The 16,154-nt window shown below is 39.6% G+C and overlaps 1 protein-coding gene across 2 annotated transcripts in view; it reads right to left on the reverse strand.

Moving 5' to 3' along the window:
* The window catches only part of MYO3B (myosin IIIB), a 499,023-nt gene that overhangs the window by 247,204 nt on the left and 235,665 nt on the right, over positions 1–16,154 (reverse strand). For both annotated transcript variants that reach the window (XM_032293013.1, XM_032293014.1), the window contains exons 10-16: positions 14,371–14,467; positions 13,366–13,482; positions 12,750–12,854; positions 9,967–10,050; positions 8,913–9,115; positions 4,367–4,465; positions 3,493–3,607 (exon numbers count right to left, since the gene is read on the reverse strand). In XM_032293013.1, the coding sequence (XP_032148904.1) occupies positions 3,493–3,607; positions 4,367–4,465; positions 8,913–9,115; positions 9,967–10,050; positions 12,750–12,854; positions 13,366–13,482; positions 14,371–14,467 (820 nt within the window). The remainder of the gene's footprint in view (positions 1–3,492; positions 3,608–4,366; positions 4,466–8,912; positions 9,116–9,966; positions 10,051–12,749; positions 12,855–13,365; positions 13,483–14,370; positions 14,468–16,154) is intronic.

A 16,154-nucleotide genomic window follows, 5' to 3' on the forward strand; every position in this document is an offset into this window, starting at 1 on the left:
CTGAGAGTACTGAGAGTTTCGGATAACCTCTTGAGATAACTGGATATGGAAACAGCTGATGTAGAACTCACTGCAAGAGTCTCTGTTTTACTCCTGCGATCTGCCTCTGTGGGAAGTTGCTCAGTGAGTGAGCAAGCCTCACACTGTATTGATCAATCTCGTTTCAGAGCAGTACTCTCTCAATTCATAATCTATTTTGAAGAAAGGGAAGAAATTTTGCCCCAATCTCAAAGGCTTCTCCCTAACCTCTCCAGTGGGAATCTGCAGTGTATGTCCAATTTTGACTATCACATAGATCATTTGCCCAAAAAGTTTTCATGTAGCATTAAATATAAACATACATAAAACCCAATTTATTTAATGTATTATGGTAATTCCTACCAGCAAGACAAGCATAATATTAAACAAAAATAGTATGGCTTGGATCCAGAAATAAGAGTTGAAAAGCACAATCTTCACAATAAGGTCTTAGGTATAATTTCCCCAACCTTCCACAAGGAGTCCTCATCATCAGTGGAAGACTCCTTCACCAGGGAAGTTTCTTTACAATAAACTGAGGGTCAAGTGTTCTTTCAGATACTTTGGCTGGTGTCCCAGAATTAAAATTCATGCTCCTGAGTCCACACTAAAGTTTGCTACTCATAATTTTGCTGTAAAGGTTTGAGAAAAAAATAAAGGGACCCTGCGGGGAACTAATCACATTATAAGAAAGGAGAAGAACCATAATTTGGATTGACTTGACCAGTTCATTTAAGCTTTATATAGAAATGTCTGCCAGAAAAACTTAAGAGAAGGTTCTGTTACATCAGCATTTGGCATCTGTTTCCTGACTACTTTCAACTGGATCTTTCTGAATTTAGTCACACTACTTTGAGTTTAAAAACATAAAGTGAGCTGAGTTAACTCAGCAAAACACGTTGTCTGCAGAGATAGAACCACAGAATTCAGAGTTGGAGAGATAAGATCCAGCTTCTTCCTTTCATTTCTAAGGTTGCAGCTGATATAAATTGCTTTATTTCCTGTATGAATTAATATGGGACATGGTGAAAATACACACATATAACACCATTACATTCTGGTTATTCATTTAACAGTATGGACCAGGCACAAATTAAAAATGTTCACCATCTTTTACATTTTTTTCTTTCATGTTCATTCATACCAGTCGTTCATTTATTTCTATTGTACCTTTTTGTCTCAGATGGCTTACTTTGAGGACATATACTTAACATACATAATTTCTTCTGTTTTTAATGTTTTAGTGTTATACTAAAACAGATTTTAACAGTTTTTAATATAGTTTAACCTGAAACAGACAGCATCTGTTTTATTATTATCAGCAGTACATTGCTATTATTAAAACAGCACCATTATATACTTTCTTTTAACCCACTTATATGCCTGAGGTTGCAATTTTTTGAATTTTTGCAACCAGATCTTGGTGATGACCTTGAGCAACAGGGTGTAAATAACTCCTACATGCTTAGCATTCCAATAACGGAATACTAAGCATGAAAGGGTTCAGCTAGGATCAATCTCTTCACCGTATTTTATGACTATATTTGTGGTCAAAACAAAATATTAACCCTATTAATAATGATTATTAGCCTTGGCTTCTCTATGGTTTCTGTACCCTTTTAAGGAAGTATGCCCCTGAGCACTTTGGCATGACACCGGTGACTTTAAATTGCTCCACTGCCATGTCTACCATGCTTTGACTCTTCTGGGGATGCATCTTTGGGAAAAAAAAAACAAAAAACCTTTCATAAGTTAATAACCACAAAGGTCCTTTAGCAATGCTGGAACCTGTTTAATTGCTCCCCTCTAAGGAGCCAAGGAAAATATATTTATATTTTTATCTGACCTTTGGGATTTTCCACTATCCGTCAGTTTAAAGTCTGTGGGAGGCCAACAGAGAAAATTAACAGCTGGCTAGGGGGGAAAAAAGGTGCTATTATGACTAAAATCAACCATGCAGGGGAGGGAAGGGCTAGCCAAACACAAAACATTACACAGAAGCAATCCTTTATCTGGAGTGGCCGTCCCAGGGTAACTGGAATGTCTAGTAATCTAATCCCTTAAGATTTAACACCCTCACCTACCTCCTAATCATTCACCCCCTTTGTTGGAAAAGCAAAAGAATCCATATATTTTGCAAAATTGATGGCATGAAGCCCAGAAACTATGACATACTATATCACAGAATAATATTTGAGCCTAGGGTTATAAATATTGTCTGTCACCCCTAGCATATATTTAATAGAGACAGCCTGTATCTAGGATGATGACAGTAGTACAGCATTGGCTGGGCACAGTGGCTCATGCCTGTAATCCCAGCACTTTGGGAGGCCAAGGTGAGCAAAGCACTTGAAGTCAGGAGATCGAGACCAGCCTGGCCAACACGGTGAAACCCCATCTCTACTGAAAATACAAAAGTTAGCCAGGCATGGTGGCGTGCACCTGTAATCCCAGCTACTCAGGAGGCTGAAGCAGGAGAATCACTTGAACCCGGGAGGCGGAGGTTGTAGTGAACTGAGATCCTACCATTGCACTCCAGACTGGGTGACAGAGCAACATTCTGTCTCCAAAAAAAAAAAAAAAAAAAAGTAGTACAGTACTTAGAGCTATAGTTAATAATGTGCAACTGTGTGTCATGGAGAAGGAAATAACTGTAAGAAAGTTGAAAGGGTTTTCATCAATTTATCTTGTTACCCAATGAGCTACTTGAATAAATATATTTATGTGACTAAGGTGTAATCTACATATTCCTGTACTGCTACTCCCAATTCACTTTAGTGGCTGGAAAAACCCTAAATCAGAAAAAAATGCAGTATTGTTTTGGTATTTATTATTACATCTGTAATGAATTCATGACAATGAAAGCAATTTATCAACATATGGTCCTTACAACAGTGCTCTCCTAGTTTGATGTTCATCTGGGCTTCTTGTTAAAATGTTTATATTCTTTTTTTTTTTTTGAGCTGGAGCCTCGCTCTGTTGCCCAGGCTGGAGTGCAGTGGCACAATCTTGGCTGACTGCAACCTCTGCCTCCTGGGTTCAAGTGATTCTCCTGCCTCGGCCTCCTGAGTAACTGGGAATACAGGCACGCCCCACCACACCTGGCTAATTTTCATATTTTTAGTAGAGAGGGGGTTTCACCATATTGGTCAGGCTGGTCTTGAACTCCTGAACTCATGATCTGCCTGCCTCGACCTCCCAAAGTGCTGGAATTACAGGCGTGAGCCACCGCACCGCCCAGCCTAAAATGTTTATATTCTACTTCACTCATTCTAGACCTCCAGGTTTGAATTTCTAATAAGTTCTCAGGTGGTAAAAATGTTTCTGGTCCTGGGACCACACTTTGAGTAGCAAGACCTTATAACATGACCAACATGGCATTTGAAAAGCAAATATCCTATCCCAAGTTAGAAATATCCACTCATACTCATCTAAGAATATTGCCACTTGAGTTTCCTCTTGATGATCACTTACTTTGTCCGTGAACCCTATAATCCTGAAGCAATGCTGAATTGCTTCAAATTGTCTTCTGTAAGACTCCTTGGATGTTATGTCGTGCATCACCCTTCCAGTTTCATCAGCTATGTACCTAAATGAAGTGGAGTATGACCAAACAGAATGAGCACTGACTTGGAAAGTACAGGCATTTCCATTTGTTGTTTGTTTGTTTGTTAAATATGGGGCCTCACTCTGTTGCCCAGCCTGAGGTGCAGTGGTGTGATCATAGCTCACTGCAGCCTTGAACTCCTGGGCTCTAGTGATCCTCCTGCCTCAGCCTCCCGAAATAGCTGGGACTACGAGTGTATGCCACCACTCCCAGCTAATTTTTTTTTTTTTTTTGACACAGGGTCTTGCTCTGTCACCCAGGCTGGAAACACAGTGGCACAAATTTGGCTCACTTCAGCCTCGATCTCTCAGGCTCAAGCAAACTTCCCACCTCAGCCTCCCGAGCAGCTAATTAGGAAAATATTTTTTGTAGAGACAGGGTCTCAAGATGTTGCCCTGACTGGTCTCCAACTCCAGGCCTCAAGTGATCCTCCCACTTCAGCCTGCCAAAGCGCTGGGATTATAGCCATGAGCTGCCACACCCAGCCTGTGTCCTTTATAGTCTAATACTGTGGTAGAATAATGATGCAAATGGCTGAGAAAAAAGAAATCATGTGCAGTTGAGTTTTTGAACTTTCTAGACAATGAAAATGGTGAGATAGTTCTTGCCACCTCATCCTGGGTACTTCAGTTAAATAGGCTGTGAGTTTCCAGTTAAGAAAACAGCTCCATTTACTTCCAAGTTTGTCAATTGCTAATTGCACATTTATCAAAAATTGACAACCAACCCCCTGACACTTACCTAGGAGGTTTTTCCTCAGGAAGTCTGAAGTCAGAAAGCTTCTTTTGGTGATAAAGGCCAGCATAAATATAGTAAAATATGTGAAAATTTTTCTCTCCCCTGAATAAAAAAAGAGACTTTAGTTATAACATATTCTGGCTTCCCCACCTCAAGTAATTTACACCATTTTCTTTCTGTGCAAAATATTATTCCATGGCAAATTTGTATTTTCAGGCAATTAAATATTATAAATCCCACTTACAGAACAGTGATAGGATTAATATAGTAACTGTCAAAATCTTGCATTATTAAACACACTTTACTACAATCAAAAGGAGGTTTTAGAGCATGGGACATTTATAGGAAACAGTCAGGTTACATATGTTGAGATCTTTCTGTTGCAGCCCAAATACCTACTGCCTTCTGCTTTTACCACATATTGCTTCAGAGGCAGTGAATGCCAGCCTAGGGACAACAGCCAAATCCTCTACTTTACTGGAGCCCTATACAGGAGGTGGCCTGCAGTTCTCACAGCAGGTTACGGAGCAGAATTGGTCCAGAACTAGGGTCTTCACTCTCCCAAGCTGGTACTCTTAAAAAAACTATTCAAAATGTCATTCATTAGTCTGGTTTACTGCCATCCACTTCTTTTAGGCTACCCTGGCTAGGGTCCTTTCAGGTAGGTGCTACTCTGAGCATGGTCTGGGACTGGTGTCAGCTTAGAACAAGAAAAGGAACTGGAAAGTACATGCCTAGATATTTTATATTAAGTGATATTGCCATGACATCCAAGAGCATAATTTTTCTGATAATTAATTTTCATTGCATTTTACAAGGGTATTAGTTCACAATGGGTTGGACCTTAAAAAAAAAAAAAAAAAAAAAAAAAACTGGTCCTTTAGCCCAGATAGTTTGAAAAGCACTGCTCTGTATCCCTTTCTTTCTTCAGGAGGAGAACAGTCTCTTCTGTTGATACCTTGGGATTTTGGCAAATCTTTTCTTTGGTCAATCTAGCTCCATGGAAACAAATCTTGCCGCCCTTCTTCCCTTGTCCCCCTTACGGTATGGCCCCCATCCTGTTCAGCCTCTCCTGGGTATCCTCATCTTCCTTTGGCTGTTTATCCTGTCAAAGCTTTTCTGTAACATTCTTTACCCCTGCCTTCTATTCTAGATTCCTCTATTTGCCATTTCTCACTCACTTGTTCACTGAACTAATAAATTTAGTTAAGAGATGGTGTCTCACTCTGCTGTCCAGGCTGGAGTGCAGTGGTGTGATCACAGCTCACTGTAGCCTCAAATTTCTGGGCTCAAGCAATTATTGAACCTCAGCCTCCCAAGTAGCCAGGACTATAGGAATACACCACCACACCCTGCTAATGTTTTTGTGTTTGTAGTGACAGAGTCTCACTATGTTGCCCAGGCAGGTCTCAAACAAGCTATCCTCCTGCCTTGGCCTCCCAAAGTGCTAGGATTACAGGCATAAGCCACTGTGCCCAGTCCCAATTTTAATTTTTTTTAAATAAATGTGTATATTTAAGGTATACAACATGATGTTATAGGATATATGTATAAACAGAAAAAGGTGACTATTCAACAAATAAACATATTAATTGCCAGTCACAGCAGGCACTGTACCAGGTGCCAGGGATATGGGACTAAAGGGATTCATGTTCTCTGAGTGTCATTATAAGAAGCCAAGATGGATACAGGGAAACCAGTGAGGGGGTCCAGGTGAGAAAGCATAATAGCTTGGATAAGGGAATGGTAGTGGTGACGGAGAACAAGAGTAAGAGTAAATATTAAGGCCGGGCGCGGTGGCTCAAGCCTGTAATCCCAGCACTTTGGGAGGCCGAGGTGGGTGGATCACGAGGTCAAGAGATCGAGACCATCCTGGTCAACATGGTGAAACCCCGTCTCTACTAAAACTACAAAAAATTAGCTGGGCATGGTGGCACGTGCCTGTAATCCCAGCTACTCAGGAGGCTGAGGCAGGAGAATTGCCTGAACCCAGGAGGCGGAGGTTGCGGTGAGCCGAGATCGCGCCATTGCACTCCAGCCTGGGTAACAAGAGCGAAACTCCGTCTCAAAAAAAAAAAAAAAAAAGAGTAAATATTATACATATTCTGGAAAAACAACCAAAAGAACATCCTAATAGACTGAATGAGAACGGTGAGAGAAAGAAACCTAGAGTCTGCCTCCTAGATTTCTAGCTTAGGCATCTAGTGATGGTGGCACCCTTAACTGAGACAGAAACCGAAAGTCCTGAGATTAATATCACTTGTTCTTTAAACTCTGTTACATGTGCAGGCTTTGGCTGGCCCATCTTACCTTCCTACAGTTTCTCTACAGATCCATCTAATTCTCAATTCTTCCAAACTTTTCCTGCCGATATGCATCCCTAGCCTAAATTCAGTTTGATTTTCATCCCTTTATCTGTCAAGATTGGCTAGGTTTTGTTACAGTAATAAACATCCCAAGATATTAGTAGCTTAACTGAACAAAGGTTTAGTTCTTGCTCAGAGTACACGTCCATGGCAGGTCAGCAGTGGGGCTGTGCTCACTGCAGTCACTGATGGGCGGTGGCTGGCAGAGCCGTCCCCATCTGATACTTTGCCAGACTCTGGAGGGTTGCCATTAAATGCCCATTTGCCAGAACCAGTCATAAGACCATACCCAGCCACACAAGAAACCTACAGTGTGCCCAAAAGCAGGTAGAACCCCCGTAGTTAGATGAACAGGGCTGGCATAGGCCCCATCTTCTCTTCATCTACTTCTCATAACAGCCTTGTGAGGCTGACAATATTATGCCCAGGTTGCATATAAGGAAAGGAAGGTATATGAATATTTACACCAACAAGCAACATATCACATCAAGTGACCTAGAGCTCTCCTCACATTATCTTTGTAAAAGACCACTTTACATTTGAACACAGAACACCATGGTTTCCATTCTGTCAGAGGTAGCTCCCTAAATTTCAAAACCATCCTAAAGTGGGGAGACAGAAGCAGGGGACCTCATAAAAATTAATCAAAACACCACAGGGAAGCGTAAATGATTCTCACTCTATCTTTCATTTGTTTTACGTTCATGCCAGCCTATATTGTGTGAGGAAACTCCAAGTACATGATAGAGGAAGACGCTGGGGTTCTCAACCCAGAACAACTCCTGTGATTTCCACTTGCACAACATCTCTCAGACTCCCCAGCTCCTCTTCATCTCCACTGCATTCACCTTAGCCTAGGCCAGCATGCTCTCTTGTATGAATTTGGCAACGGCCTCCTAATCACGTCATCACGGTCCTTAGATCTCCCCCAATTCATTCCCCATTGAAGCTTGTATGATCATTTCAAAATGCAAGTTGGGTTTTGGTGATTTTCCTGCTTGAAAACATTCAGCCAGTTCCTATAGTCCTTAGAATAAAGTTTGAAATCCTCATCCTGGTTCCAAAGCCCTGCATAATCTGGTCTCAGTTTTATCTTTGCCACTTTTCCTCCTTATTCTGGTTCCCACCTTGTTGCCTAACTCCTAGTGATCCTGGGATCTCAGATTAAGTGTCCCATACACAGCGAGCCTCTCTTTCTCCCTAGATTAGGCTATGTGTCTTTCCCTTCTCTTGTTTCACCTTAATAGCACCTACTTGCTTCCTGGTGCTTACTGCAATTGTTCTACATTTAAGTTTACTTGTTTAATGCCTGTGATCCTCTCCGACTTCTTCCTCCTATACCACCTACTCCAAGCCCCATGAATACAAGGACCTTTTCTATTTAGTTTACTCTTGCAATCCAACACAAAGCACAGCACTAGTATACAGCAGGGATTTAATAATGCTTGAATATGTAAGTGTGGAGCCATGCTATTATTTCAGGACACGCTGGTGTCCTACAATAATAATAGCTACTATTATTAATAATTATAATTAGAGTTACTACTGTTACAATAGGAAGAGTAGCTAACATTTTGATAATATGTGCCACATTAGGCATTATTTTAATTTATTTTATATAAATGAACATATTAATCCTCACAACAGACCCATGAGGTCAGCACTAGTAGCATTTCCATTTCACAGATGAGGTGCAGAGAAGGTTAGTGAAATGTCCAAAGTCACAGAGTGAGTATCAGAGCCTGCATTTGAACCCAGCTCAAAGTCTGTGCTATTGATTTCTATTACCAAATGCTTTCCCTTAAAAACAGAATAATTGTTTTCTCTATCTGTCTTAATCTAAGGAAAAAATTAACGTGGAATTTCTTGGTGTCTTTTTTGTTTTAACAAACAAGTTCAATTTTAAGGGTCCTAAGGGTTTTAAAACATGTCTGCAATGCTGCTAAATTCTACCTGACACAACCAACTCAGGAGAAACCAGCACACCCACCCCAGCCCTTTGTACTCTTTGCATTAATTTGAGGTCAAAAACTACCACTGATCCTTTGCTTAAATAATTCTTTGCCCTTGGGGAGGGCAGGGGAATGTCAGGAACAAGGGTGAAAACTGAACCATTAAAATTCCCCAAGCCTCCCAGTTTTTCCTGCAGGGCAAAAACAAGAGTGATAAAGTAGTGCACCTACGCTGCCTGTTTTATGACTCTGGATTTTTCAAGAAGATATTCAGAGATTCTTGCCCCCATCACAACTCCAGTTGGTGTGAACATCATTTCCAGATATTTTCCAAAACGGCTCGAGTTGTCATTGATGGCAGTACATGCGTTCCCAAAGGCTTCCACCAGGGAGTTGACTTGTAGGATTTTCTCTCTCAGGGTCTGATTATTGGCCTGTGCCAAACAGAGAACAGTCAAAAAGGGACTCCAGAGACATGACTCCAGCAAAGTTGCCAGGCACCCATCCCTTGCCCGCCAAAATCCACATTGTCTTTTTACAAAGAGTTCCATTTGGGGGAAGTTAGCATCAACCACCAACATCATTTTCTCATATGAGCAACTCCCCAAATCTGCATATGATCAGATTTGGCTAGATTAGGACAGCAGTTTTAAAACTGCAGCCATATTTCATTTAAAATCCTTGACAGATAAAATGCCTAACCAGTTTAGAAAGATTTTAAAATAGATCCCGTAACCTTTCTGCCATTTATCATAATACTCAATAAACCTTATCTATAAAAATTCCACACATTCTTAGTCACCTAGTACACTAATTCAGAGTGTAAATAACTACTGGATGATTTTTGAAGTCATTCTTTCAATATCGAGTTCACCAAGCTGAAGTTTTTTTTTTCCCTCAACTTTTGCTCAAAGACTTTTGTTTTCCATCCCTTTAATTACTACAGTAGCTTTCTCTGAGCCTGTTTCTAGTGCTTAACCACTTTTACTACCTAACGGATGAATGTTTCTATTACATTGAAAACATGAAAATTAATTGCCGATGATCTAGTAAATTTGTGCTGGCATTAATTTCCTCCCTATGAGGAAATTATTTTCCTCCCTATGTGAAAGAAGGATAGCATGCTGACATCTCAACAGGCCTCACTATCAGGAGGCAAACATAACAAAGATGGAATGTCTTTATGTAAGCCCTAATAAAGAAAAACCCAGTACTTCTGTCATTTATAAAATATGCAGTATGTAGGAAGTTCTAGCCATGATACATAAAGCGGGTTAGTCAATACCTTTCCCAAGAAAGTTAAATGCTGAACAATCAGGTGGGCACTTTCTGTCTTCCCAGAGCCACTCTCTCCACTGATGACGACGCACTGGCACAGAAAATGGAGTGTCAAGTAAAGAATTTGTAGCACAGAAACGACTCATGTGCTTCATATAACATCAACTACTGTACACCTTAAGTTTTCACTGAGAAATCTCTTAGGAATCTTCCTGTTTCAGTACATAGACACCTTATTCAACCTTTTGCATAGCTACTTGTTGTTCCATTGCACAGACATACCATAATCTGTTTAAAATTAGTACAATATTGATGGATATTTGAGTTTTTTCTTTGTAATTATAAACAATATTGCAATGATGAATAACCTTTTACATAAGTCATTATATTTTTATGCAAGTTCATATGCTGGAGAAATTCCTAGAAATGGGGATGTTGGATCAAAAGGTAAATACATTTGTAAATTTGATAGATATTACTAAATTGTTTTCCTAGGGATTATACCAATATATGAAAGTGTCTGCTCTCCTGTAGCCTCACCAACAGAATATGTTAGATTTTTGACAATCTGATAGGTTAAAAAATATGGCATCTCAGTGCAGTTTTATTCTGCATTTTAAAAATTATGAATGAGGCTTCTTTCCATATGCTTAAGAGGCTTTTCTTTTATGTGACCTGTCCATTTTGTTTGGCCATTTTTTATTGTATTGTTGATCTTTTTATCATTCATTTCTAGGAGCTTTTTATGTGTAAAGGAAATTAGTGGATGTGATATAATAAAAATTATATATTGGGTCTTTGTCCCTGGTTCCTAGCACTGAGCTTCTAAAACCTTTGGAATTTCAATGAGCAGTAAAAGTATCTTTTGTTATTCACAAGGAGCCCCTTTCAACCGTACCTCAGTTTATTCCTAACAAGGTGGTTCAAGGCGGAGCCCCTAGACAGCGTCAGACTGGTCATTAGAAAGATCAAACATGTGCGGGGCATGATGGCTCGTAATCCTAGCACTTTGGGAGTCCAGGGCAGGCGGATCACTTGAGGTCAGGAGTTCAAGACTAGCCTAGGCAACATGGTGAAATCTCACCTCTACTAATAATACAAAAATTATGCCAGCATGGTGGCATGTGCCTGTAATCCCAGCTACTCGGGAGGCTGAGGTATGAGAATCACTTGAACCCAGGAGGTGGAGGTTGCAGTGAGCTAAGGTCGTGCCACTGCACTCCAGCCTGAGGCAGACAAGAGTAAAACTATGTCTCAAAAAACAAAACAAAACAAACAATCAACAACAAAGAAAGATCAAACATGTGATTGGAATGTGGGAACTTTCAGCCCTACCTCCCAACCTATAGAAAGAAGAGGGAATTCTGAGATTAAATTATACAAATTCTTGAACAATGAGATTCAGAGAGCTTCTGAGTTGGTGAACACCTCGAGGTGCTGGGAGGGGGATATACCCAGAAAAGTCATGGAAGCTCTGTGTGCCATGTCCCCTTCCTGCCCCATATACCCTGCCTTATGTGTCTCTTCCATTTGGCTGCTTCTGAGTTATACCCTTCATAATAAACTGGTAAATGTAAGTAAAGTGTTTTCCTGAGTTCCTTGAGTCATTCCCAGTGAATTATCAAACCTGAGGAGAGTCACAAGAACCCCTGAACCCCTGGACTGATGTTCGGCTGGGCAGAAGCATGAGAAGCCTAGGTACTCCATTTGCAGCTGGAATTCAAAGTGGAAACAGACTTGTGGCCCTAATTGGTTAATCTGTGGAGTCTGCGCTAACTCCAAGCAGTGTCAGAATTGAATTACCCAGTGGTCTTGGAGAATTGGTTGGTGTTGGGAAAAATACAACATTTGGTGTCAGAAGTGGTGTCGTAAAAGACAACATAGTAAGACAACTTCTGAACTTAAAAACTATGTATTTCTCTCCATTTACTTCCTCTCTATGAAATCTAGGGACATTTTACAAGTCTCTGGGAAAGGTAAGAATTTGGAGGAGCTAAGTTCCTAAGCTACAGTAAATGCATGTATTCCATTTTGTAATATAAACTGTTAAAATATCATCTATTACTCAGCAAACCCCAAAGCTGGAACTTCCCAGGTCTTAGGAAATCCATACAGTGATACTCTCAGAAAAATTGCTTGCCAAATTAGACTACTTCTATTTCAAACAGAATAAGGAAACAAATAAAAATATACCTATTGAAAGTAAAGGGGGATCAAAGGTTAGATATATCACTACTGTGAATTAGAAGGCTAGAAAGGTAAAACGTATGAGCTTGTGTTTAGCATTGAGTTTAAGGTTTGTTCATTCTCTACCCAATCTATCACAATTTTTCAGCAGCGAAATGATGTGGCACATGGTCACTGCCAACCTCTGTGCAATATTTCATACAAAAAGGACTGAATCATGACAATTCTAAGACCTTAATAGGAAAGAATTTCACTTATGCCATTGTACATGCTGTTTTATGACAATCATTGCCATGTAATCAGGTTGTGTTTACACTATTATCATCATATTCATATTAGAAAAATTTTTATTACATCTTATCAGAGAAAACGAATGCTCTTGATGTGAATGTTTTGTGTTTCTTGAAAAGCATTTTCACATTCTCCTGACACTATGGCTTTGTCTATGCTCAAGTTCCACTGAGCTGCCATCTCATCTCCTGTTTCTTCGAGTCAGCACCAGCAACCAGAACGAAAAGCTTTCAGGAAGACTTAGGAGCTGACGAGGAAGACAGAACATGTCTTAACTGTGTGGTTCCATAGGAAAGGAAGGCGAGTTCCTACCTGGTCTTTGCTGAGAGTAACCATGCACTGGTAAGCGGCATCTGCTGATGCAAATATGTGGGGGGGATTGGAGGCACGTTTTACCCCATGATAAAGTCTGGAAAACTGAAGGAAAAATAATTAAAGGAAAATCTTCCCTGGACCATCTAAAACTCCACTCCCTATTACCCATGAAACCAAGACTCTGTCACTTATTAGGGGACTTGTTGGGTTAGGAAGATTGTAGAGTACAGGTTGTGGGGACTTCAGGCGTGAGTTCAAATTTCACTTCTCTTCCTGGCTCCCTGAGCTAGTTCAAGGGAGTTTACTCTACGCTAAGTCTCCTTGTCTGCCAATTAGGCTTAACAATAGTACCTGTCCCACATGGTGTGAGAAGTGAGGTAGCCCAGTGTCTAACATGCAGTAAGCACTTAATAAATGTTAACTATTATTGTTATAGTTTGCTTTAAAAAGGAATCCCCGAGATGTAAAAATTCCATTTGTATCGCATTACTATCTGCACTTTTGAGTATACACACCTAGACTAGCATAATTTTATTCTTACTTTTTCTTTCATTTGCCCTTGTGAGTTTTAATTTCCTATTAAGAAAACGTATGCTCTTAAAACATCCCTTACCTGTGGAGAGTATATGCTCAGATTCTGGAAGGGGTTTAAGGCAATTAAGATGTCTCCAACATATGTGTAAATTAGCAAGTCTGCATAACGTTTCTGTAACTGATGGATAATTGTATCCTAAGAAAAGGATAAATGATATTGAGGGTAAATATTATTTCCAATCAATGGATAGATTCTAAAAATGACAACAAATTTATTCTTACAAGAGCATCTTTCTCTAAAGATGAAAGTAGTCCATTTAAATCACACAGTGACCCTAATGATCCTGAATTAATTAAAACAATGCCAGTATTTGCCTTGAAAGAAGAAAAAATAGGAATATACTAAAAGAATTAGGCCTATCAGTCAAAATGTTGTATTTAAATTTTTATTTAATAAGCTGTTCCTACTGATAGAGCATAGGCAAAATGGTAAGTTCATTTCTCAAAGCACTGCACTTAAAATCTAGGTGGGAGAAATACAAACTTTAACACTTGTTATTACACTTTAGTGATTTAAGCATTGAAACAGTCCCCAGAGTTAGACTCACCATGAACAGGTCCAGTGCAATTAACAGCTCTATTAAACATGCATGTTTTAAATGGGGATTATCACAGACTTCAAATTTAAAATTCAAGCTATATTAACTTCACTATTTCCCTAAATGAAGCGCTTCCTTATGAACAACAAACAATCTCTTAAGGGTTAATTGCAATATTTTATCAAATTTTTTCAAACAGAAAATTATTTCAGCTGATATAATCCATCATTAAGGCTACACTATAAAAGACTTTATTGGAAAAAAATCCAAACCCTTTTCTCGTCATCATTCTAGCGACTATCTAAATAAACACAGCACAGGATCAGTGTCACAGCAACTGAAAGCTTCCTGAGCTTCACCCCATGGATACAAAAACAAGCAAATTTTCAAATGACCTTAGGAGGACATGGTCTGCAACAGAAAGGTAAGATCAGTCACATGAAACAAACGTCTTCAATGAGAATTGTCTACTAAATAGTTAATACCTCATCCAGAACCTCTAGGTTGACCAAATCATCCTCAAGGCAGTATTTTTCAGCATCTTCCACATGATAAGGTCTTCTGGTATGCATCCTCTCATGCCTAGAAATTCATCAAGAGAGTTTAAGCATTAAGACAGCAAATAATGTAGTGGAAAGTGAGCAGCAAGGATGGCTCATTCACAATCTTATCTCATGATATGTTCAGAGACTTCAGAGATGGGGATAGGAGTCCAGTCCAGGTCCTCAAGCTTTTCCTGTCACTGTAGAACTACTGGGATAAAGTGATCTCCACAGTTCAAGTCTACTTTCTGCCAGAGTGAGGAGTGCTACCAAACGGACCCACCTAATACATGTATTTGCTTTTCCTAAATGCCAAATACAGCACTTCCAGAATAAACCTCTCTGATTTCTGCTCAGTGTCAGGCACAGAACTCTCACTGGGGTATAGCCATGAGTGCCTTACTTGCCTTGAGGTCTTCTTGCCCTATCTACCAGCAGCACTCCCAACTTTTATGATATTTTAACCTAAGTAACATTTTCAGAGATTAATATAGTAAATACCAAAGAATTGATCGTTTATGTTTTTTATTGATTTGAAATCCCTTTGTGACTCTTGTCCCATCCCACTCCTCTCTCATGAGGTGACCACTATTTGATGGGTTTCCTTCCAGTCCATTTTAAAATATTGGTCATACGCATATATGTACCCATGAGCAATATACAGGTTCTGTATGTTTAGTTATAAAAATGATATCATACTTAGGTTTTATTCTGCAAGCTTACTTTTTTCATTAAACATTTTTAAAGTCTATCTATCTACCTACCTACCTACCTAGTTCAGTTACTTTAATCACTGGGTAGTATTATACTTTGTGAATATGTACCTATTTATTAGTCAGTCCTATGGGTTTTTTGTTCGTTTGTTTTTCAAATTTTATTTATTTATTTAGCAATTTTTAGAGATGGGGTCTTGTTTTGTCACTAGGCTGAAATGCAGCGGCATAGTCATTGCTCACTGCAGCCTCAAACTCCTGGACTCAAGCAACCCTCCCTACCCAGCTTCTCAACTAGCTGGTACTAGAATTCGTGTGCTACTGTGCCTGGCTAATTTTTAAAAATTATTTTTTGTAGAGATGGGGTCTTGCTTTGTTGTCCAAGCTAATCCTGAACTCCTGGCTTCAAATGATCCTGCCACCTGGGCCTCTCAAAATGCTGAGATTACAGGATAAGCCACCACACCCGGCCTATTCGGTCCTACATTGATCAACATTTAGGCTGATTCCTCTTTTTTTTTTTTTTTTTTTTTGCTACTAGTAACAATGCAGCACTTAAAGTTGTATATACATCTTTTTGTGTAAATATGTGGGTTTTTCTCCTGGAGGGCACTGTTCACCAGGGATTTAAAAATCTTGTTTGATAATAACAATCCCCTCTGGTATACTAAAATATAGTTCTTTAATGTTTAAAACTAATTCAAGGGCAAAGTAGGCCTTCCCATAGTTCATTTCATAAACTCACCACTCCTCAATGTGGTTTAGGGGGAAAACATTGGCTAGAAGAGCTCTGGGCCCTAGTTTCAGAGTTGCTAGCAATGTGGTATGAGATACTCAGCAAATCCCTTAACAACCAGTATCTCAGTTTTCTTCTTCTTTTTTTTTAATCTTTTAATGAAAATGCTAAGAATCTGTCACTTTTCTTCATCTATAAATAGAATTACTAGGCTGGGCACAGTGGCTTATGCCTATAATCCCAGCACTTTGGGAGGCTGAGGCGGGTGGATCATCTGA

Source organism: Sapajus apella, unplaced genomic scaffold, assembly GCF_009761245.1.
Source record: "Sapajus apella isolate SASKATOON/1434 unplaced genomic scaffold, GSC_monkey_1.0 scaffold28, whole genome shotgun sequence".
Lineage (NCBI taxonomy): Eukaryota > Metazoa > Chordata > Mammalia > Primates > Cebidae > Sapajus > Sapajus apella.